We start from the raw sequence: 24186 nt of genomic DNA, 5'->3' as shown, positions 1-24186 counted from the left end.
AACAGTGTAATCACCTTCTAAATCAATGCGCAGTGCTGCACGTTAAAAAGTAACCGAACAACACAACAAACAAACAAACTTTACTAACAGGAAAATCATCTTTATTTATTATCATAGTGTATTTCTTTTGGTAAGTAATGACAGGCTAACTATAAACACAAAATATAGCTACACAAAGATGTCCAGATCTGAGAAAATTATAAAGGCTTATTATGTATTTCTTAAAGCGAGCAATACTAGGCTGTTGTAAGATTATTTCCAATATTGCACAGCGTTCATATTTTATTTTTTTGTGGCATATTATCACAAATGTTAGCATATAAAGCCTACGCCTAGTATAACGATAGAACAATAGCCACAAAGGTTATTTATTGCACCACTTGCATACATTTTAGGCTCCATATGTAATGGAGCTACTTGAATTATTCATTTGTTAATAGCATAACGCAGGACATACCTATATATTGCATTGATTTCCTCTAGTAGAATGAAGCACTTTTAAGCTGCACAATTTTTAATAAGCATTATTTTGCAACTTTGCAGATGGATGCATGCACTGCACGCCGCTGTAGCCAGTGATTGTGTTTTGGTTAGAAAAGAGGGCGCAGAGCAGCTGAGGCGGTGCTTGACAGGAGGGATCCGCTCCCTCCGCTCAGTCTCTGCTCTGCATTAGTTCACTGCTCCCACCCCGCAAACCTGCTGCCTCCATTTAAAGTTCACGGACACTTTATGAAAGCAGGATTTATTTTTTTGATGACTGTTAAACGGCAGCACGACGATCGCATTTAAGGCTATCAACGAAGTGGCGACAGAAAGGTAAATGACTCTCGAAAACAAACAGCAAAACAGAGGTCCGGACTCGGCGTAGGCTATCGATTGAAGTTTGTGTGCAGCCCTGAACGGCTTTCAGCTGCAGATAAACCCGTCAAACAGTCAAATACGAGTGGCTCATTGTAGCCTGCTGTTTTGATCAAAAATGTAATGTCATATCCAAGAAGGTGCATCTGGTAATTGAAGGCTTTCAGCTCTGTGCATGTCGTAAGAGAGATAGTCGTGTGTTAATAACAGAGTCATGCACTCAGGCGAACAGCAGCCAGCAGGCAGACCTATTTCATCTTAATGCACGGTCCTCTGCCTTCTTTTTAAAACTCACATCTCGTCGTTTCAGTTCCCTTTGTCGTGTATCATGACTGGAACTGCCAGGCAGCTTACATTACCGGCTGAGGGAACCCTTCTCTCAAGCTATTTAGAGAATTGAGCAATGCATCTGTCAGTTTATAGAGACTGGTGAGCATTCAGGGGTGTCTGAAGTATTCGGGACAAATCCATGCTACAGCTTAATATATCACTAGTGCATTGAGCAAGCAGGTTTATAGCGTTATTGCCCAATGCTTATCTGAGGGACACCCATCTGAGATGATGATGGTGCAGGATAAGGTGCTATTCCAGCAGGGACAGTAAAACCTCAGAGTGGTTTTCACTGTGTTTCTGTCACAACAACATGCTCTACAATGTGAAGTAAGTTGGTTGATGGTGGGCGATGGTGGGCACTGTCACTGCTGTGTGGTCGTTTTTTTTTACTCAAAGCTCTCATTTTACTGTCACTTGACTGTGAATGTGACTTTCAGCCCTCGTGCTAATTGATAAAACAAACCTAACTGGAAAGTCTTGATTTTTATTTGCCTTTGTGTTTGTGTTCTTTGTGTTTTTCCCTTTTTGCCTGAACTCTCTCAATTTCCAATTGACACTTTCCTCGTCAAGCTGTGTGTGTGTGTGTGTGTGTGTGTGTGTGTGTGTGTGTGTGTGTGTGTGTGTGTCCACTACAAGCAGGTTATTTCAAAGCTGGGGAGTCTCAGTGGTATGTATCTGTTATCTAGCTGCAAGAGAGTTTTCAGGCACAGACAATCAATACTGCACTCAGGTACTTTGTCCCATGAATGAATGGCACGATAACCTTTTGTTTTCACTTCTCTAAATACATTAATTGTATCTTCCGTGTAGGCTACCCTTCACGTCCTTCATGATATCGTTCCCTAGAGTCTGCCTGAATCCTGTATTAATGACTATGATTTTAACCCTTTGTGGGTCTCAAATGCTGCAACTTATAACATCACTTGTTCTCTAGGCTCATCCATTTATATTTAAAAAAGAATTCACATGAGCAAAGATAACATTTCAGTCCTCTCTGCAGACCCCAGATCTCGGAGTTACTAGCATTATAGTGGAAAATACTACGTGATTGCATTTCAGATGATTCGTCATTGAAAAATGTGACCTTTAATGTTCATTTTCAGTTCTGGATAGATCTGTGGGCGAACCAGGCGAGACTCCCGATACGTGCAAACACTTCCACCATTAAAGCAATGTGGCTGCTGTATGACAGCATGCACTCTCACAAGTCTGGGCAGGTTTGAGGTTTTTTTTTCCCTCTGAACGCAGCATGATGTTCCACAAGGCTGCCTCTACAAAAAAAACGATTATATAAGTCACATTCAAGTCTGAACTCAGAGTGTTGGGCAGTCCTCGCTTTGAAGCCGGGGAGTGAGCCTCGCCTACATTTACCAAGATCTGTGATTCATACTGTGGTGAATTTTCCCCTTTTGTGTTTTTGTCTAATTTACAACCCATGTGTATTGTGTTTGTATTAACTGGAGCTTACTGTAGTTTGCATACCACTCAATTCTTCAGATATCATCATACAGTGGTAGATGATATCTGACAGACAGAGACAAAGGGAAGCCCTGTTTTGCTCTGCGTTAACAGAGCATGCTCATTACATTTGGCACTCCTTTTTACATTATTCGATTGATAAATCTTACACCAGCTAGATCCATATTTCTACCCAGGACCATGCATGCAAGAAATATATAAGCTACAGTATATCTCAGCCTGGGTGCTTTCAACAACACATTTTCCAGTACACAGTACAGCGATATGTACTACACTGTGCTAAAGTGAAGATGTAAAACAACCAGGGGAAGTCGTGGTTACTGCTCTAGGGCAGGGGTGTCCAACTCATTTTAGGTAATGTGCCACATACAGCCCAATTTGTTCTCAAGTGGGCCCAACCAGTAAAACCATTGCATAATAACTGAGATAAATAACAACACGAGTCCCTTTCTTAACAACACGTGTCCCTTTCTTTTAGTATAAAGGGGTACAAGTACACAATGAACAATCTATCTACAAAACATACGATGAACAGCCTGAGATATCTTGGGGGGGAAAAAGTGCAATTTCAAGTTTCAGTTTTCAACTGTTTTCTGGTCAGGATGGAAAAGGAAATGAGTCTGATAGTGGCGCCAAATATTATTTATCCTTGAGCACTGAACAGAGCTGTGAAAACACCAAGCACATTGGCTTCCCATTTACCTCTGTGAAGAAGTGTGTCCACTTGTCTTCTTTTTTGACAAAGACATTTTCCACCCGCAGCTAGTGCATGAACAGCAGCCTAAACTTGACAGTGTTAAGCCTGTACGTAAGCATGTGGGATCTACAATAGCAAATCCAGCATAGGGCCTGCTACTCTTTTTAAGACAGTCCATCCCCCAATGGACAAATAGGAATATTGAAAACTTGGAATTAATGACTTCTCTGCAAATTTCACAGTTTGCAAAGTCATCCAGTGGGGCGGATTGCACCCATTGGCCGGTTCTGGCCCTAGGGCTGTATGTTTGACAACCCTGCTCTGGGGATAAACAAATGTGAATCATCCGAATCAGAATACTGTATTGATCCCCTCTGGGAAATGTTTAAGTTGTAGTTGCTCACAGTCAAATTTAAGTCAAAATAAGAGTAAGAACAAACTAGTCAATAAGTGACATAGCTAAAGCACAAGAAATAAAAAGTTCAGTAAAAGTAAAGAAAGTTTAGGTTTATGAAGAAGTGGCTTTTTAAAAAAATCTCATATAGTTCCACTAAGTGAGTAAAATGTTACTGCTGGTTTATTTCTGGCTTGGCCTGCAGTGACCCCTTGAGCAAACAGTCCATTTATAAGTAAGGGAGTTTTCCCGCGTTCATGCGATGAGTCACAGTAGCATGTAGAATGCAATTTGGTTTTGAAGGCCAAACATGGCTCATAGCATGGGAGGAGGTGAAGCTGCAGGGGGAAGACTCACATACTGACAGGGCTCCCTCGTCCCTGAGCCTCTCAGCCTGGGCCTCCTCCTCCTCTTCCTACAGTACCTGGTAAGTCACCCGTGGCATTGCTCTGACGGAAAGCAGCTGATGGAGGGAAACACTTTCCATAGCAACCAAGCATGTCCTTCCTCCCCCCTTCTGTCAACCTAAAGCAATCTGTAAATCAGTACACACTTCAGTGAAGAGGATTGTTGTAGTTTCAGGAGAAACACAATGCCCAACATTAGATGTAGACTTCACTTCGGTTCAAAGAACCTACGCAGTCTTTTCCAACCACAGAATGACGAAGTCAATGGCTCGCACCCTGCAAGTGTTGCAAAACAGCAGATTTCCTTGACACAAGGCGTGGGCGTTATGACAGCTTTCATAAATATTAGCCTGCATGGAAAAAGGTCATCCCCAAATGTACCTTGAGACGGTTCTTGTTAAGAGAATCCTTTAGGGTTCTTGACAGTTTTATGTCAAGACATTAAGGGTTATAATTAAACACATGGCATGTGTAAAGGAAAATGCCAACTGAACTGTTTACTTTAATTTCTAATTATTTCACTGTTCAAGAAGTCGCTTTGGTATTTTTCAGTTGAGTGGTCAGAAGTAAAAGTGAATGTCAGGCTCTAAAATAGTTTTTTCAGAGGTTTATGGGGGAGTGGATGTTACTTTCAAGTCAACAAGCTGTTGCTATAGACTGCTTGAAGAACCACTTGAACATTTCAATTGTTCTTTACTGCCATTTCGGTCACAGTATAGCATAGATCCAGGAGGCCGTAACTCGTGTGCATTGCTGCTCAGAACATGTGCTGCACCATTTATTCTGCACTGATTATACCGTGCGACATTTTGTTCAAACAGAATTATACCTCAAGCTTGTCTGTCAATAGATCAAATCAAAGTAAATAACACTGAAGGATGGCTATGTGACTCCTGTTAGCCCACAATTAAATCGTTCTCATGTCTACACAACAGAGTCTTTCCCGCATAAATGTTTCTATTAAGCAACATAAACAGTTCCCTCACACCATTTAACTGAAGCCAAGCAGTGTAACCTTATTGAGAGTCGGCCCCCCGTATTAAGTCTTAACAAGCTTCAGACATTCCTCAAATCACGTGCAATCTTTATACTTGTTCCAGTAAGCCCATTAAGATGGTGCCACTGTTTGTCAAAACTCCATCCTATGTTTGAGAGTGGAGGATACTGCCTCGGCATATATTACATTATTCTATGTCTATCTCTAAGTGCAGGGAATGGCTCATCCTGTGCTCCGTGTTCTGACTGGTCCTTATTCCCACTCTGCACCTTGCATGCAAAGCATTATCTAATCAGGAAGTGAGGAATCAGATTACTCTGATAGGCTTGAGATCTTGTTGAACCAGACTATTATGATGATGATGCTCACGACATCACGCTCTTCTGGAAAGCAGAAAAACCAGAAAGGAGAAAAAACACCTAAGCGTTCTCTAAAATAAAAGGTGTGTTTTAGGACTATTTTTAATTTTTTTGTATGACAGTGTTTGAATATGGAGTGTATTTTTAGGATAAAGATTTTTCAGGCTCTAATCAGGTGATCAGTAGCAGGAGGTTTTTCGTGATTCCTTCATGTGTCACTCTGCTGTTGGTACAGACCTGGCCCACCTGATCGGCTGCATAAACAGAAGTGCTAGGCAACGCTGCTGACCTTTTGAGGGAATTAAGTGAGGACAGTGTGAACCTTTCAGAGTCCAAAGACCGCAAATGGATACATATTACATGTAAAGAGTGGGTGCTATTTCAGATGATTTCATTCTCTTTTTCTCAGTACGTTCTTTGTCCTTCCAGTACTCTGTTCTTCTGTTAAGTTCAGGCAGCCGTCACTGATGCGTGCGCTAGCTGCACTTTAATGTTTGATAACACATGCGGACAACTGTGTGAACAGCGCATTTACAGCGCGGCCCTTTTCATCAGGCTGGAAACCACCAAACAGTCTAAAATAAGCTTTCGTTTGTGTAATTGACGATAGAATAGGCTCAGATCTCACTCAGACATGATTTACAGTGACTACAGCATGTGTGTATTTAACTCCTTAAAACTGTTACGCCAGGTTCAGTATATATCATATATTTATAATGTATTATTATATTTGAAACTCTTTCCCCTCGTAATTCCTTTAGTAACAATCACTTTTTTAAACATGGAATTGCCATAATTGTTACTGAATACATGCTTTTAAGCCAGCAGGCTGCTCTTTAAAGATAATACAAATAGTTTTGTTTTACTTTCTTTAAGGACACATTATTTCTACTGACCATTTTCCAAAGCATGCTGTAAAGTTTCTCATATTTGACTTTCCATCCTTCAGTGTCCTTTCATTTCCATACAGTATTGAAATCAATGAATGAAACCTTTATTTTAGTCTTTGGTGATTAGACTCCAGGATTAGACTGACGATCTGGATGGATATTTAAGTAAAGTGTGGCCTCTGATGATGGAGGAACCCTGGGTGCTGGGAGTCATGAAGACTGGAGGTAAACTGGGTGGAAGAGGGTCGCATCGATTTTGCCTGAAATGACAATTGACAGCAGCAGAGAGGAGAAAAGATTTAAAGTTTGAATGCAACAATGCGATAGCTCACGGAGATCGTAGCAACATCTGGTTGGTTTAACTGAACGAGCGAACGCCCACATTCAGCTGATGACAATGCAGCTGATTAAGTTGGGAGAGAGAGAGAGAGAGAGAGAGAGAGAGAGAGAGAGAAATGTGAAGCATAGAAGTCTTCCTGAATGAACTTACGCTAAGCTTTATAAAAACATAATAAAGAAGCATCATTTGGGGAATCGATGAAGGACTTTAGGTGCAAGCACAGCAGATGATTCAAACTTCTTGACTTGAGCACTTCAACAGAGTATGGTAAAAAACTACATTTATTATTATTTAAGTATTTTTATCATTTTAGAGAAGATACAACATACAGTGTAACATTACAATGTCAATTATAAAAGACACATTTATTATTTTCAAAGGTCCATTATCGTTGCATGGTAAAGCAGGTGAAGTGCAGATTGATTTATAAAGTCTCCGCTGCATTACTTCATAATGGTAATGTAAATTAGGCAAAACTTAATGCGGTTTGCTGTGATGGATTATACAATTAAGAGGACTTTTAAGCATAGATCGCAAGATATTCTGCAGTTATGTAAAGTATTTAAGGGCTAAGTCATGCAAAATTACTGTTGTGGTTCTTTAAAGAGAGACTATGTAACTTTTGCTTAACAAGTGGTGAATACTTGATAATGGAAAAAACCATAGTGTAAAAGCTAGAGGTGTAACAAGCAGTCAGAAAAGTCAGAGTCAGACAGTCAATAAATTGACTCAGTAATGTCATATATATATATATTAGGGCTGTCAATCGATTAAAAAATGTAATCTAATTAATTACATACTCTGTGATTAATTAATCAAAATTAATCGCATACATAATTAACGGTGCCTGAACCGATACTTTTTAAGAAAGTAAAAAAAGAAAAGAAAAAAAAAGGGTACTAAACAACAGTTGGTGACATTAAAGAACAGCTTGTTTATTGCTAAGGCCATATGGTCAAAATTAAATGATTTAATAACAATGTATAACAATAACAATAACTTATTTCACTAGTAAATTGCTGTTGAACGACAAAAACAACAACCAGATAGGAAAAGGACATTTACAATAACTTCAAATGCACCACGAGGCTGTAGTTTACCAGTTCCATTGAACTGGCTGTGTTGTTGTTGTTGTTGTTTTTTTTGTTGTTTTTTTTTCACCGTCTGTGTTGTTTCTCTGACGGCAGCTGCAGATTGTTACATCCCGGTGTTGAATCCTGTACAGTAAAACACAGTCACACTTTACACCGTTTAGCGTTAGCTGTCAGCATTTTAACCGTGTTTAATCCAGCTACTAGCTAGCGGTAGGCTAACGTTAGCTGCTGTTGAGTATAGTGTTAACTAGCGTCACATGCAGCAGTGTTTGTGTTTCCTGTAACGTCTGTTTCAGAGCAGCAGAGAGAAGCGCAGACATATCAGTGGAACCAGATTTTCGTCTGTATGCAAACGTCAATATGGAATAGATTAATCTGCGTTAATTTTTTCTCAGATTAATTAATCGAAATTAACGCGTTATTTTGACAGTCCTAATATATATATATATATATATATATATATATATATATATATATATATATATATATTTATATATAAAGTGTGCTTACATTAGCCACCATGAGCTAGCTACTGGTGTCATACCAGACCAAGCAAAACAACAAACCTCTGAGATTATAAAATAGAGCAAGGGCGCATTTTATCGCTGATTAACTAAACGTTTTGTTTGTAAAAGGGAGAATGTTATTTTATCTATAAGAATATTACATGGTCTTGCTTTAACACAAACATAACCTAATACCAAATAACCAAGACAAAGAATGCATCAGTGAATCAGAAGAGCATGTGTGCTGTGTCTTGGTGCTTTTTAGGACAGACCTGCTTGGAAAGATCACATGTCCTGGCTATCATAATTGCTTTACATATTGAATATACAGTTAGCTGCAATAGGCATTCTATACTTTTTGTATTGATCTGTCCCTGTATTTTGTTGCACAACCTTTTATACATACATCTACAACAGCAACAAGGATGGGAACCTTTTCCCCTCCATTAACTTGTTACTTCCCTTTCTTAAATGATTCATGGATATACATTTGTCTGTTGTTTTTCCTGTCATTAGGGAATCTCCTTCCATTATGTTTCACCTGCATGTTTGCTTGTGATGAAAGCATTCATAATGAACCCACCAAATGTTCATCCAGACTTCGTGTTTCTGACTTCAGAACGACACGCAAGGCCAACTTTCATTGCGATTACAAGCTCCTTTTCTGTGTCAGATTCAAATTTCATGCTCGCTTTCAGCCTTGTTTGACATTTAAGTATCTTCCCTTTGTTTGGAGGGGACGTCCCCTGATAAGCCAAATTTTGTTTTTACCTCTCTGCAAGATTTTATTGTTTATTTCCGCATTTCAACACTTCATTGTACTCTCTTTTGTGCTAAATTTAACCAGACACTCTCTATATCTGGTATTATATAAATCAAAAATGGGCCAGTGAGTATATGGAAAGAGATTTTGGGTGCAGAGAATCCCTAGAGTCGAAGTATCATGGGTACCTTAACTTTAGCCTGACATCATTTCTACCAGTCCCAGTTTTTAATCGCTAGTTGCATGTTACTGGTGGCGAGAGATTTAAAATAAATACAGTATATAGACGTGACAGCTCAAAATTGTTCATGCTTGGCATTGAAGCCGCTTTTCACAGCATACAAGAAAATAGTTTTATCACACACACACACACGTCGAGGAAAGACTGTGGGTTTATGAATACAAACCACAGTGATATGGCGGTTAGGCATACAAACCTATTAGAATTATTCATTGTGTTCACCATAAGGCATATTGTCTGGCAGTTATGTCCTTGCTTCTTCTTCACTCAAACTTTGGATGTTGAGCGTGATTCTCCCTCTCTACTATCATGGATTTTCACAGAGTGAGACGGGAGATGCTATCTTTTGCTTGCAGCCATGCTTTTATGTTTTACAAAGAGGTAGGCTACTGCGCACCCACCTTCTTTCTTCTCTACGTCTATGTCTCACTGTTTCTCTCGCTTGTGCACAGGCAGGCAGTTAGTGCAGAAGCAGGCACCATGTCCACCCCCACAAACCCAGAGGTGAAGGAGCTGAACCCTGTCGACTTTATCCAGCTACAGCAGTACATTGAATGTGAGTACAGACAGGCGGGCGGGCGGGCAGGCAGCTTTCTCAGCGCTTAACACCCCCCCTCCACTTCCACTTCCACCCACACATACACTCATTTACACTCGATCATGGTTTCTCATATCTAGAAGAGGTTGCAGCCTGCCACATTCTTTTTAGCACATATTTAGTTGTCGTCGTTGTCCCCCCCCCCCCAGATAAATGTATATTCATTGTATAATCATATGTGTACATGATATTACAGAAACGTGGATTTCAACAGTTAGAGCTGGGCGATATGGAGAAAATCAGATATTAAGATATTTTTGACCAAACACCAAAATATCGATTTTGCGGCAATATTTCACAATATATTTACACAATAAGATTTTTGATAAATAATCATCAGTGATGTGGCTATAATAACTAAGTGGGTAAAGGCAAGAACAGTCTGGTAAGTTCAGAAAATGACATCACTTAACTGTAATGCAGCCTTTAAAACCAGGAAAAGGCAACACTTGTGTCATATTGAAATCGATATAGTATCGATATATTGCCCAGCCCTACATGCAGTAGAGTAGCATGTGAAAAATGTAAATTTGAGAGCCTCCCCCATGTACAGAAGTATATGTGCATCCCTGTGTGACCTGTTTGTCTTTGCTTTCAGACTGCAGCCTGAAGGTGAAAGACGTGCTCAGGGAATTTGATGCAGATGGCCGTCTGGCCCGGCACAGACATGGAGAGGTGAGGGGACGCCGTGTCCTGCTGTTCCTCCATCAGGTCCAAAACTCACTGGAAGTGATATCAGCTACGTGACACATTACTAAACTGAGTTATAGTTGTCAGTGTAGCAGTGTAATGAGAAATTAGCATTTGATTTACTGTATATTGAGCGGTTAGTAATTGTCCTGCGCCGATTAATTAGGTACAAACCCATCGATCATGATGACTAAGCTGTCCGAGAGAAATATCTTCATTCGCATCTTCAAGCGCATTCAAGCAGGGTTGATGTAAATTACCTGCTTATTTTTGCCCACGCAGCACAGCTGTGCTGTACAGCATGCTGGCTGCCCTCATGCAGTGTAAGCTCAAATGTGAGTGAAAAAGATCTTTCCAATACGTTAGTGTCAGTGAGTGACACTGCCAACTAATTTGTGCAGGAAGCAAATGCAGTAATTTCGGATGGGTAATTTGGCTGCATACAGTTTAATTAGATAATTGGAAGGAAATGTTTTTTTTAATGGGAGAAAACTATATATTGCCATAAAGTACTAGTTAATAGCTTTTAAAACATACAGAACAATTTAATTATTTGGAAATGCTGGTGTGTGTGTGTGTGTGTGTGTGTGTGTGTGTGTGTGTGTGTGTGTGTGTGTGTGTGTGTGTATGTAGAATAATTATGCAGTTTCTGTGGTCTCACCCTCGTCTGCCTTTTTTTCTTCTTTTGTTATTGTGATCTGGCTGTGACATTATTTATTACTGGGTCAGCTCTGCAGGGTATCAACTAGGGAAATGGAATAATGTCAACAAGAATTGGGTTTGTGGTTCACCGTTATCGAGGGACTATTGCTTGTTAGCCCTGCAGCATATTATCATGTGAGAAAGACAGCTACCAGGCCAAACAGATGGACTGAAATGCATGACTCTCAAGCTCAAACCAAGGTTTATTTTCTGAGAAAACGACAAATGAACGTCATCTTCCCTTATTTCAGAAGTGATGACTTTGAAAAATGCAGAAGTTAACACACACACGCACACACACACACACACACACACACACACACACACACACACGCACACACACACACACACACACACACACACACACACACACACACACTCTGACAGTTAAAAAATGTCACAAAAGTACTGTAAACTAAATATGGCTCTCCTATTCTCCCCCCCCTCAGTGCATCAATGAAGAAGGCTTTCGTCTGTTCCTGAAGACGTATTTAGAAGTGGAGGACTTCCCTGTGGATCTCTGCCAGCGACTCTTCCGCTCCTTCCAAAACTCTGAACCCACCCAGGCAGACAGTGCCAGTGAGATTATACACCATGTATTAACACAACTCACTGCCTCCACGCTACTTTGCAGCATGCCCTTATCACTTTACACCATGGCCTGTTTGGCATGCACTCATTTATCACCACATAGCTGTGTGGTGCTGTTTGTGCAGATATTGTAACCAGAGTATTCACAACCAACCCTCTGTCTCCTCCGTCTCTCCTGTAGAGGAGGTCTTTCTGAAGGATGTTTCATGTTACTTCTCTCTGCTGGAGGATGGCCAGCCAAGGGACAAGCTGGAGTGTAAGTCTTTTAGTTCCTGCCCTGAGATAATTTGAGTGATGACTTGGTCCAGCACTTGTACTTTCATTTCCCCTCTCTTTTTAGTTGCTTTCAAGCTCTACGACAGAGACGGCAACGGAGTCCTCGACAGCTCTGTAAGTTGTTGAGAAGAACTTTTAGGTGTGATTGTCAAAATCAAATACAAACATTCTGGCTTAGTTGTGGATCCGACTGATAAAATTAAAGGTGGAATTGCCATTTATTTTAAAGTACTGTATCATACCAGTCACATTACTAAAACATGTATTTTGTTGTTTTTTTAAACAGGAAGTGGATAGGATTATTGCTCAGATGATGCATGCTGCAGAATACCTTGGATGGGATGTGTCAGAGCTGAGGCCGGTGAGTCCCAGAGTGCTCGGAAATGTAAACGCCCTCAAACACATGAAAGCCTGTGCAGGCTGCTCTGTCAGCTGTGGCAATATAGTAAATGTACATAAAGATAGACACCTTTGTTTGTACAAGATGCCTTTTACAGCACTGCATACGGTGTATGGCAGTACTTGCTACTCATTTGCTAGGGTTGGGTAAAAAGATAAGCGTCTCTCCACCTATAAAGTCAACAAATTCCCACGCAGGACTAGTTTCAGAAAACATATGGTCTTCTTTAAGTAATAGAGGTTTGTGTGCTGATTGGATAATAACAATCTAATGTCATTTCATCAGGTTCTGAAGGACATGATGACCGCAATTGATGCTGACAGCAGCGGCACGGTGTCTCTGGAGGAGTGGGTGGAGGGAGGCATGAACAACGTTCCCTTGCTGGTCTTGTTAGGTCTGAAGGTACTTTAAAAGCAGCATGTTTCACTTTTCATTAAGTGCTGGCCTTGAAACCATAACTCAGATATATTTCATTTTTACAGCAGGTGGTAAAACCCACATTTTTTTTTTTTTACTGCTCTTGTGAAACCTTGGCTTTCTCCTCTGTCCTGCGCCTCCTCCCTGTCTATAAGGGCCTTTTTGCCGACTCAGTGTTACAGGGTGTGGTAATGTCATCTCCTCTCTCATGCAAGCTCTGCACCATCAGAGTGCTTTTCCATTTACTCTGCACATTCTGTGCCCACATTGAACAAAGGACTTGCATAAAATAGCAATCTTTAGGCAGTGGGCACTATATTTGACTAAAGAAATAAATCATTTTAATATCGGGTATGTACTTAAAAATGGTTTTCTTGCGGGCAGATCAGTTTTGTGGTATGGGTTTTCTGTAATGTGTTGCCAAGAATGTAAAAGCCACTTACTGTTAGACTGCATGTCTGCCTACTCACTGTGGCGGTGTAAAACCATGGACTGGACTCTGCCACCGGCCTCTACAACAATGCCAGGGACTTCCCCTCCGGCTATTTCTAGCCACCAACAGACATTTGAAGCCTGGGGTGCATGAATTGAGCCCCCTCACAGTTGCTGTGTGTTTTTTCGCAGCCTGCCTGCTATGCCTCATGCAGTAAATGATAGGCTGATGCATTACGTCAGGGAAAAAGCATTTCAGTGTGTAATCCGGATAAGAGCCGTGCTCGCTTTGTAAACAGATTGAAGGCAACCTTATAATCTTGTGTTGAGAATTTGAGATTATAGTCAGTGTTGATTTGAATATCCATGGTGCTACACCGTATGTCATGATATGTCAAGCCACTACATACTGCATATCAGCGAACTCATTAGGGCAAGGTTAGTCATGAGTGGGTGTGAAAAACAACTGTGAAATGCAGGCCTTGCCCACAGTGTTTTTATGAAAGGATTTGTGTAGTTTGATCCACAATTTAACAACGGAAACAATATGAGCTGTATGTATGATGTCTTTTTTATATCCAAATGCAGATGAGCTAGCACAGTCACAAAGATCTTAAAGTGCTCATATTATGCTTTTTGGCTTTTCCCTTTCCTTTATTGTGTTATATATCATTTTTGTGCATGTTATAGGTTTACAAAGTGAAAAAGCCCAAAGTCCACCCCAAAGGGACTTACCATCTCCAACAGAAAACACTGTATTCTATTGTAGTCCAGCCTTTACTTCCGTGACAAACGTGCGTCACTTTGTAACACACGTTATAATGCTCGCCTAGCTGCTAGCGTGGCACGCCCTCATACTCTGCTTCTGACTGGCTAGTAGTCCTTACCTGGGTACTGTCAGGGCACGCCCTCATACTCTGCTTCTGACTGGCTAGTAGTCCTTACCTGGGTACTGTCAGGGCACGCCCTCATACTCTGCTTCTGACTGGCTAGTAGTCCTTACCTAGCTACTGCGCATGTGCGACTCCCAATAAAGATGGAACAGAAGTGAGATGCCTCACTCTGTAGCTAAAACAGAGAGCTCAACACACAGGGTGAAAAGAGGAGCTGCAGCAATGTGTAGTACGACAAAAATATGGTGTGTTTTTTTTTAATTAAACCATGTAAACCTATTCTGATATAACCTCTAAATGCAAGTATGAACCTGAAAATGAGCATAATATGAGCACTTTAAACTAGAGATGCACCGATAGACCGGTTTTCACGTGCTCGGCCATGACCGGCAGGTCAGTCTGACATATGCCGATTTCATGCCGGTCAATGCTACAATTAACTGACAACACAAATTATACCAGTTACAGTTCTCAAGGACGCACGCACACACGGATGTGACAGCACAGTCTCTTTTTCCTTTCTCTCAACTTTTCCGCGGTGTGAAGTGCGTGTCCGCGCTATTCTCTCACATGTAGGGAACCTCGTGAATTAACCTGCAACATGTCAGCTGTTTGGAAATTCTTCAGTGTGTGTGCAGAAGATAACAAGTTTGCAATATGCAACACGTGCAAGGAAAGAGTACGGCGTGGAGGGATGACACCAAAAACCAAAATCACATTTTTTTAGTTGGTTATTGGATGTGAAAAGAAGGAAATGGTTCTAACATTGCACTTTAGATGTGTGTGAATTTCCCACACCAGGAGTAATTTATATAGTTCTATTTTATAGTGATCCATTATCTGTTCAAAAAATGTTCTATGTTCTGTGCAAAATGTTCTATTAAAGAAAAGATAGAAAATAATTTAACTTCCATTGTCGTCTTCAATGATTGCTCCTTCAACAACCAGATGACCCAGAAGGACGGACAGCACCTTTGGAGGATGAAACATTTCAACAAACCTGTTTACTGCAACGTGTGCCAGAGCATGCTGCTGGGTCTGAGGAAACAAGGACTGTGCTGCACTTGTGAGTACCTAAAGTCAGCAGAAGAGGGCAACACTACAGGGACATTTGTCACTAAAACTGTAATGTCAAAATTGAGAATTGCAGGATCCGTTTTAAATTAATATTCAGCTTTAAATTTATATGAATGTAAACATCATATGACAGCTGGGTGTCCTGTTGTGCAGGCTGCAAATACACAGTCCACGGACGCTGTGCTAACAGGAACCCGGCCCCCTGCACCCGGACCTATGTGAAGTCAAAGAAAGAAACAGGGGTATGCCAGTGTCTCCATGAGAACATTTACAGTGGCACTTAAAGTGTCTATATAGGACGCTATACTGTGAGTGATCTTATGTGGGAATTTAAACATTCATCTCACATTTCAGGTTCCAGCACACGACTGGGTGAGTGGGAACTGTGACTCTAGGAGGTGTGAAAAATGCCAGAAGAAGATCAAGAGCTATCAAGGCTTAACGGGCAAACACTGCGTGTGGTGCCACACGATGGTGAGGATGCATCTCAGTCTGTGACTGATTTTTTTAGGAACAAATAGTTTGAAATTAAATGAAATCTTTATTTCCAACGATTAAATAAAAAATGCTATGTTGTTAAAAAACAACAAAAATAATTCAACATGACACACACTAGACCCGTTTGAAAAGGGATAGGAAGCAGTCTAGGCTTGTCAAGTCCTACGCCCATCTAAGTGCACAATCCAAATATACTAAACAGACTATTTTAAATAATACAAAAATACTACTCCAATTTATGTCATAGTCTATCAAGCTATTAAGGAAAAAAAAGGAAAAAAAACAAGCACCATTAACGTCAGTGAGATTTACATTCTCCTTCCTCACTTCTGTACTAAAAATATCTGTTGTAAAAACATTTAAATTGAATTATATGTATACTTTGTTTGATCGTTTTGTCAAGTCCATTCCACAAAAACTGTGCATTTTGGCTCAAACGGTCTCATTGTACCCATGATGCTTTGGGTTAAAAATTCAGCCTGGAGAGGCTTGTTTCACCTAGGGCTGTGCTCAAAACATCGATACAGCAATATATCGTGACGTACTCCTCGCTTACCAATGCAGATGCTACTATGGACATCGGTATCGAGTATCGAGTATCGAGTATCAAGTATCGATACAGCAGCAAATGCTGTGACGGCAATTTTGGGAAAGAAACCTCACCCATGGTGCAGTGTTCAATGAAGCCAACAGATGGCAGACAAGGCCAATCCACATTACAAAAACAGCACACGTCAATTCAAAACAAACATTCATTCAAGCATGTAAAGGTTAAAAAAGGTACAAATATTATATTTGCATTTATTGCTAACTCTGGGATTAGTAACGGAGTATTTTAGTTTAGTTTAAAAGGCAGGGTTGGTAACTATTTCCAATATACCCTTTTTTATATCATGTTTGAAAGTAATAAATAACTTATGGACTCTGAAAAAGGAGTGAAAAAGATCTGTCATCTGTAGCTGCTGTAATCCTGTAACAACACCCACCAATCACTGCCTCGCGGTCCGCTTGGAAAGAACCAATGAAATGCCTCCTCGCCCCGCTGCGTGTACTCTACCCCTCCCGTGTTTTAGCCTGAACTCAATGCGCGTCACCTCATTACTGACAGTAGTCATGTTTGTTCTAAACATTGGGTTTGATAATATTAGCTGTTTACTTACCACTGAATGAGATATGAAGTCAAATGTCGGTCCTTTCTCCGCTCTGCTCTGAAGCAGCGACGCAGAGGTGCTCGTGCACATCTGTGTGGGCGGAGCCCAGAGGTGATACTACTTTCAAATCTGGCTAGCTTTTCAACATTACCAACCCTGCCTTTAAATTCTCTGTCTCCAGTGTTTTAAGTTGTGCGATCGCTTTTATACAGAATAATAAAGAACAGCAGTTATAGTAAAGTCTGTGAAGGACATGGTCATGATTCAAAATGAACGTGTGTTGTGATATGTATCGTATCGTGGCTTCTATATCGTGAAACGTTCCCACCAAGTTCTTTCTCCTAACTTTCCTGTCTCTTTTCACTAAGCAGTAAGTGAAGCAGAAATGCAAAAATGTGGATCCTGTCAGTTGTCATCACTGTTGTGCTGGGAGTTTATGTAATGTGACATTGTTTGTGTTTTACAGCGTCATGATGAATGTGCAGGCCAGGAGCCAACACAGTGTACCTGTGGGCCCCTCAGAGACCATATCCTGCCTCCATGGGCAATCTATCCTGTTGTAAAGGTACAGCATTATCCTCGGGCACATGTACTGTACGGAACAAACACTGTCTGTCACACCAACGCAGAACATAACATCAGCCCAGGGCTGTTTGTTGTTGTTTCTTTCTCACCTATGTGGCATTTCGACAGCTACAGTGTGTAAATATTTTTCTTTCTCCTTAAAGGGCAAGAACATCTATTACATTTCCTCTGTTTTTATTCAATCTTTGCTTTGTTTTGGTCCCTAAAGGAGAGACCAAACAATGTAAAGAATGGCTGCTCAGGCTCAACAGATGACAGCGAGCTCAATACTACTCCTGATGGACAAGTGCTTCAGGTATTATTCTCCCCCAGCAAAGTTTTTTTTTATTAATGCTAAATATTTACAACGAGGTGGCTAAATTTGGTTTGGATGTATGTACGGGCAAATGAAACTATTACATTTGTTTATCATTCAACAGATCAGCCCCGTGCCAAACACCCATCCTCTTCTAGTGTTTGTCAACCCCAAAAGTGGTGGCAAGCAGGGAGAAAGGTGAGTTAAAAGAAATACATTCATGAAGAAATAGATGTCTAATACATGCACATTGTTAAGCCTGGTTTCATGTATTACAGAGTCCTGCATAAATTTCAGTATTTACTGAATCCACGGCAGGTAAACAACCTTTCGAACGGCGGACCTGGACCAGGGTGAGTAAAACATGTTATGGTCAGCATGAAACAGAGAAAAATAGGTGAATGGAAATAGATTTGATTTTAAAATACACAGAGCCAAATATTACATAACAGACCACATTGTCCTGAATACTTGAAGCGCTGCTGTTATAGATCCCATCATCTTTCTTTCAGACTGAGTTTCTTCAGATATCTGCAGGATTACAGGATCTTAGTGTGCGGGGGTGACGGCACAGTTGGCTGGATTCTAGACGCAATAGGTGAGCTTGATGGATCACTATAAAAAGGAAGCACTATTAGAAGATGCGTAAGCCTCCGCACCATGAGCTTCTGGTGAAAATCATTCTGACGCACATTCTATTTCCTTCCCTTATTATTCCTTTTCTGGCTTTCAGATAAAGCCAATCTGGTGGTACGGCCCCCTGTCGCTGTGCTTCCACTGGGCACAGGAAATGACCTAGCACGGTGTCTGCGATGGGGAGGAGGTCAGAAATAAATGAAAATAATGAAACAGTTTGCTGCATATGTTACTGTTTGTGTGTTTGTTTGAATGTGATTCATGAAATAAGAATGCTTTATTCTAGGGCTGCACAATATAAGGAAAATATGCCATATGCGATACCATTGTTTTGTTAATTACTTGCGATAAATAAACAGATATTAAAGTGTACTCAGTTCTGCATTTCTGCTGCCTTCAGTATTCTGCTCAAATACAACAAACTGCTTGTTGACTTGAAAACAAATGAAAGAGAATCATTTCTAACATTGTTTTATTGAACACAATGAACAGTGAATTGAATATAAAAAGGCACCACTAAAAAATAAAAAATGACAGTTACATTTTAAAGTACTTTATACTTCTTTCAACTAACACAAAGGATCTCTGAGTGTTTTTCGCAATATGCCTTTCACGTGTGATGTGTTTTTTTTCTGCAGTTGATATCGCGATAACGGTTAAAAAAACAATATATATTGTGCAGCCCTACTTTATTCTATATTTGTCTATATTAGTCATACGTGGTGTGTGTGTGTGTGTGTGTGTGTGTGTGTGTTGCCTTTCTGAAGGATATGATGGTGAGGATCTGAGTCGTATTCTTAAAGACATCGAGGGGAGCGCTCAGGTGATGATGGACCGCTGGAGTGTGCAGGTCATCACAGATGAGAGTCAGGAGAAGGGCGACCCCGTGCCCTACGAAATCATCAACAACTACTTCTCTATTGGAGTTGTGAGTTTCTCAGAAACACATCACACAAGAGCAAGTGTTTATTTTTCAGTTTTGTGTTTGGATCATTTCTGTGGTGTGTTGTGTTGACAGGACGCCTCCATTGCCCACCGCTTTCACACAATGAGGGAGAAGCATCCCCAGAAATTTAACAGCAGGTACGCATTCAACTCTTTGGGTAAACACATTCAGTTTTTAGGGCATGTCTTCAGGGACAGCAAACCGACAACAACATCCCACTCATAGTAAGAACACACAACACAGTTTTGAAATCATACGTCTAACAGATGTGCTGTTCAACAACAGAGCAGACCCCGAGGAACACTTTTTTTTACTTTCATTTTTCCTGTTTGAAGTAACGGGTTTTTTAAAGCTGAAAAAAAAAACTGAATGCAGGTGGCGACTGCAGATGTCTGAAGCAGCAAGCGTTGCAACTTGACTCCTCCTGCCTCTAAAGAGCTGCGTGTGATAAAAGGAAAAAATGTTCTTTGAAAATTGTATATCACTTAAACCTGAAAAAGCACACTTTTTCTATGACTGCAGAATGAAGAACAAGCTGTGGTATTTCGAATTTGCCACTTCAGAAACCATCTCTGCGTCCTGCAAGAAACTGAACGAAAGTCTAACCATCGAGGTGAGATCGCAGCATCAACTTTATCAGCTTTGCAAGTTTGCGTTTTGTCTTTGTAACTAGCTGTTTTTGTGTTGGGTGAAAAAAAAAAAGATGTGTTCCCACAACCAGACAGAGTACTGATGCTTTACTTTGTCTCTGTGGCCTGCTGCTGTTTCTTCTTCAGTGCTCTGGTACTCCACTGGATCTCAGTGGCCTGTCTCTAGAAGGGGTTGCTGTCCTCAACATTCCCAGCATGCATGGTGGCTCCAATTTATGGGGTGAGACCAAAAAAGTGGACACTAAGGGACTGACAAGTCAGGAAGAGCCCGAGGTGATCATCGACCCAGAAATCCTGAAAGTGTCCTCCCAAGGTATTTTGTCTTTGGTGAAGTTAGGGTGCATGCTGTATGAGATCAACAGACATCTGATTTAAAGGTGCCGTAGGTAGGATTGTGAAGATCCAAAACGGTCTCCTAAGCCCCTCCCCCCACAAGGGAGAATGAATGCATGTGCATGAGCAGTGATTGACACACAGTTAGACCCCCCCCCGGCCCTGATTGGTGCATCTGAACAGGAAGCTGTGGATTTTTGCAAATCGCACTACAGGCTGTAGGTGGTGCCAGAGGAGCCAGATTCTTTTTTTTCTTTAAATGACCTGCTTCATGTAGTTCTACTGGAACATAGGGTCAGTTTCAGCAAATATGACAGAAAGTCAGTTTTATAAGTCATACCTACTTTACCTTTAAATCTGCCCAAATCTATATTTTTCATCTACAGTTGCCCCTTAAAAACATCAAACCTTATAACTTCTTTCTGCTCATTGTTTTGATTTTACAGCACACAAACCTCACTCTCATTATCCCTGTTTGTTTAGGCAGAAAGTTCCTGATAAACCCACTGTATCTGTTACCAGCCCAGTACCAAAGCAGAGCTAAAAGGCGAGTGTTGTTTGAACTAACATTTGTCAGATGGACACAAACAGGACCCTAAATAAATGATCATGTTGCTTCGTGGCTGCTGGATGTGTAAATAAGCAACTGTTTGCTAAAAAGCTTCACTGAACGAAGCTTCGCTGAAGGGGATATGTCAGACGTGTTATCTGCTTTATCTGCTGCTCCCAAAGTGGTCAAAAAAATCAATTAATGTAGCTTTAAAAGGGCCATTAGCACCAATCATTAAATGCAGTAAATGAAACTGGCTCCCATGTGTTGAAACCATCAGTTTGACTTGATGTATTTTAATGCTGTTGTGGTATTTAAACCTGCATTAACTGATTTTTTTCTGGCCACTTGAGGGCAGCAGAAACAACTTGTAAACCCATCACTGACCTTTCAGGATTTTATGGCAAACAGTTAGTCCAGCACACACAGACCATAATCATTCATCTGGGGTCATGTTTGTGTCCACCTGTGCAATATTCACTCTCCTTTAAGTTCTGATTTTGGTGTCTACAAACTACAGAGGCAAATACATGTCTCTTTAGCTGCTAAATGCTCCACTGTGTTCACCAGCTAGTTGCTAACTGGGTCTGTCTGCTAGGGCTGCACCATATGAGGAAAATATGCCACATTGTTGAAATGACTTGCCATAAATAAACAGATATTAAAGTGTACTCAGTTCGGCTGCTCTCAGTATTCTGCTAAAATACAACAAAACTGCTTGTTGAATTTAAAACAAATGAAAGGAAATCATTTCTAACATTGTTGTATTGAACACATTGAACATTGAATTGAATATAAAAAGGCACCACTAAAAAAAAAAGAATGACAGTTACATTATGAAGTGCAGTTTTCTACTGATATTTTCTTTTAACTAACACAAAAAAATCTCTGAGTGTCTTTCGCCATATGTCGCAGCCTTTCACGATGTGTTTATTGCGCCAGTTGATATCGCGATGATAAAAAAAAAGATATATATTGTGCAGCCCTACTGTCTGCCGTTGACCTGAGCAGGTAGTATACAGTCAGTTTATCAGAACTTTACTGAAAACAGCTACCTGTTGCTGGAAGCGATGTTTACGTGACCCATTGTTACATAGATAAAAAAAAAAAAAAGCTATAATATTTGCACTTTAAATGTATTACAGTTTTAGTATTAGCATAAATGTATCCAATAATGTATGTATGTAATGGATCCAGTTCATGCACAACATGATTTTGTTACTTTAATTGATTCCCACATTGCGTCCTGATGCGGACAAAATATGATGACTGATATGTGCACTGGATGTTCGCTATGTCCATGTGTTCTTGTCAGATCTCAGTGACCGTCGATTAGAGGTGGTCGGCCTGGAAGGAGCCATGGAGATGGGACAGATATACACGGGTCTTAAGAGTGCTGTGAGGCTCGCGAAAACATCCCAGATCACCATCAGGTGAGAAACAGCCTCACACAGACATGTTCAAACTTGTCAGGCTTTTGGGCTCCATGTCTCGACAATGGCTTGTAGTTGACTTTGATCATCGGCTGAGGATGATCCTCTGGTTCTTTACATACCAGCAATTACGTATGCCCGCTTTCCTGTTAATTACACATTAGGGTAATTGATTTTGCTACTTGATCCCGCTCTACTTTTCCCTCAGGACAAAGAAAGCTTTACCGATGCAGATAGACGGAGAGCCGTGGATGCAGCCTCCATGCACGGTAAATAAGACACAGACACAATGTCTTCTTAAATAGCATGAATTAAATATTGAAGCACATGTCACCATTAGCAATACAATTTGTATTGGTTTGGGATTTTATTATATTGTTATTTAATTGACATTTTGCTTTTTGTATTTCCTTATCAGATTCACATCACACACAAGAACCAAGCCATGATGTTGATGGCTCCTCAGGCCAAATCATCTGGCTTTTTCACCTACAAATAACACCTACAAACTGCTCAGAGGCAGCCACATGCACTCGTTTGTTGTAATTAGAGGACTGCCACTTTTTTAAAATATAAAATCAGTTTGAATGTTTGTGTTGTAGAATAACAAGTTATGATAGCTGCATCTGTGTAACACATAACTGAAGCATGGCACTGTATGAATACAACTGTATGGTAGGATATGTTTGCATCGTGGCAAAATGATTTTCACCAAACTCAACTCTCTCGCCGCCTCTGTCTCAGTGCTTCACAGTTAGTGGAAATGCTGCTCTGTAGGAACTTAAAGTAATGTTTAAAGTAAAGTGAATGTCCTGCTAAAAGAAGTATATTCAGCTTCACGTGCCTTTACAATCTGTTCTCTATGGTTATGGCTTTGGTAGAAGACTTACAGAGCTTTGTGTAGACATGCACTTTGGACATAATCCATGTAGTATTACTTTTTTCGTTGTGGCTGTAAAGATGCTGTAAAAGCCAGATATATTGTATGTTCTTGTCAATTTGGAACCAACCACTTTTTTTCATACATTTTTAGAAGATACTTGAAAGTGTTTTGGGGAACAGTAAAAGAACAATCGTTGCCAAAAAGGCTGCATGTTGATCAGCTACAGCAGTCAGCCTGCTCTACTGTTCCTTACTCTACTGTGTGTGTGTGTGTGTGTGTGTGTGTGTGTGTGTGTGTGTGTGTGTGTGCGTGTGTGCGTGCGTGCCTGCGTGCGTGTGTGTGTGTGAGGGCAGAAAGCTGAGATGTATTCACTTTTAACTTATAAATTACGTTGGATGTGAAATTATTGGTTTAAATATATTATGTTAATAATTTAAATGCTTAATCATTCATATCATTTCAAAATATCTAGAAGATGTTTATGTAATATGCCTGCGATAACACACTGTGTAAAGATTTAATAAATCATCTGGACTTCAGTGTTTGGTCTATTTCATTTATTATGTGGTAGAATATTTATTCTACCACAAGGGGGCGTCATCCACTTTTTAGTCTTTGCAGCATCTTCTGCTCCACTAACTCAAAATAATTGTTTTCTCTGCCTCTTTAAGACTTAACTCCTCATTGTAATCTCTTTGTTGTCAAAACAAGAATCTGTGCTGAGAATAAATACTAGTTTTTCCTGAGTAATATTACCCCTAACTTTTAATGAGTAGGTTGGTCTGCCAGCAA

General features: G+C 40.4%; 1 protein-coding gene across 2 annotated transcripts; it reads left to right on the top strand.

The window, feature by feature from the left end:
- The first annotated feature begins 628 nt into the window (after positions 1-628).
- Positions 629-23933, top strand: dgkaa (diacylglycerol kinase, alpha a). 2 transcript variants are annotated; one of them, XM_078255677.1, is made up of 24 exons: positions 633-816; positions 9811-9914; positions 10555-10631; positions 11798-11927; positions 12121-12195; positions 12280-12329; positions 12502-12576; positions 12901-13017; positions 15306-15423; positions 15588-15676; positions 15789-15908; positions 17550-17648; positions 17877-17963; positions 18088-18161; positions 18242-18316; positions 18476-18561; positions 18697-18786; positions 19367-19527; positions 19618-19682; positions 20068-20158; positions 20322-20508; positions 22394-22511; positions 22720-22780; positions 22930-23933. In XM_078255677.1, exons 2-24 carry the CDS (start codon positions 9839-9841, stop codon positions 23008-23010), a joined length of 2202 nt encoding a protein of 733 aa, XP_078111803.1. In that variant the 5' UTR covers positions 633-816; positions 9811-9838; the 3' UTR covers positions 23011-23933. The 2 variants fall into 2 exon arrangements, with proteins under 2 accessions (XP_078111805.1, XP_078111803.1); XM_078255679.1 differs by lacking the exons at positions 22720-22780; positions 22930-23933 and adding an exon at positions 21012-21075 and having other exon boundaries at positions 629-816; positions 22394-22487.
- The last annotated feature ends 253 nt before the right edge of the window (positions 23934-24186 follow it).

This window comes from Sander vitreus, chromosome 7 (genome assembly GCF_031162955.1).
Source record: "Sander vitreus isolate 19-12246 chromosome 7, sanVit1, whole genome shotgun sequence".
Classification (NCBI taxonomy): Eukaryota; Metazoa; Chordata; class Actinopteri; order Perciformes; family Percidae; genus Sander; species Sander vitreus.
Note: the sequence above shows the minus strand (reverse complement) of the source record. Positions and strands in the feature narration are given on the sequence as shown.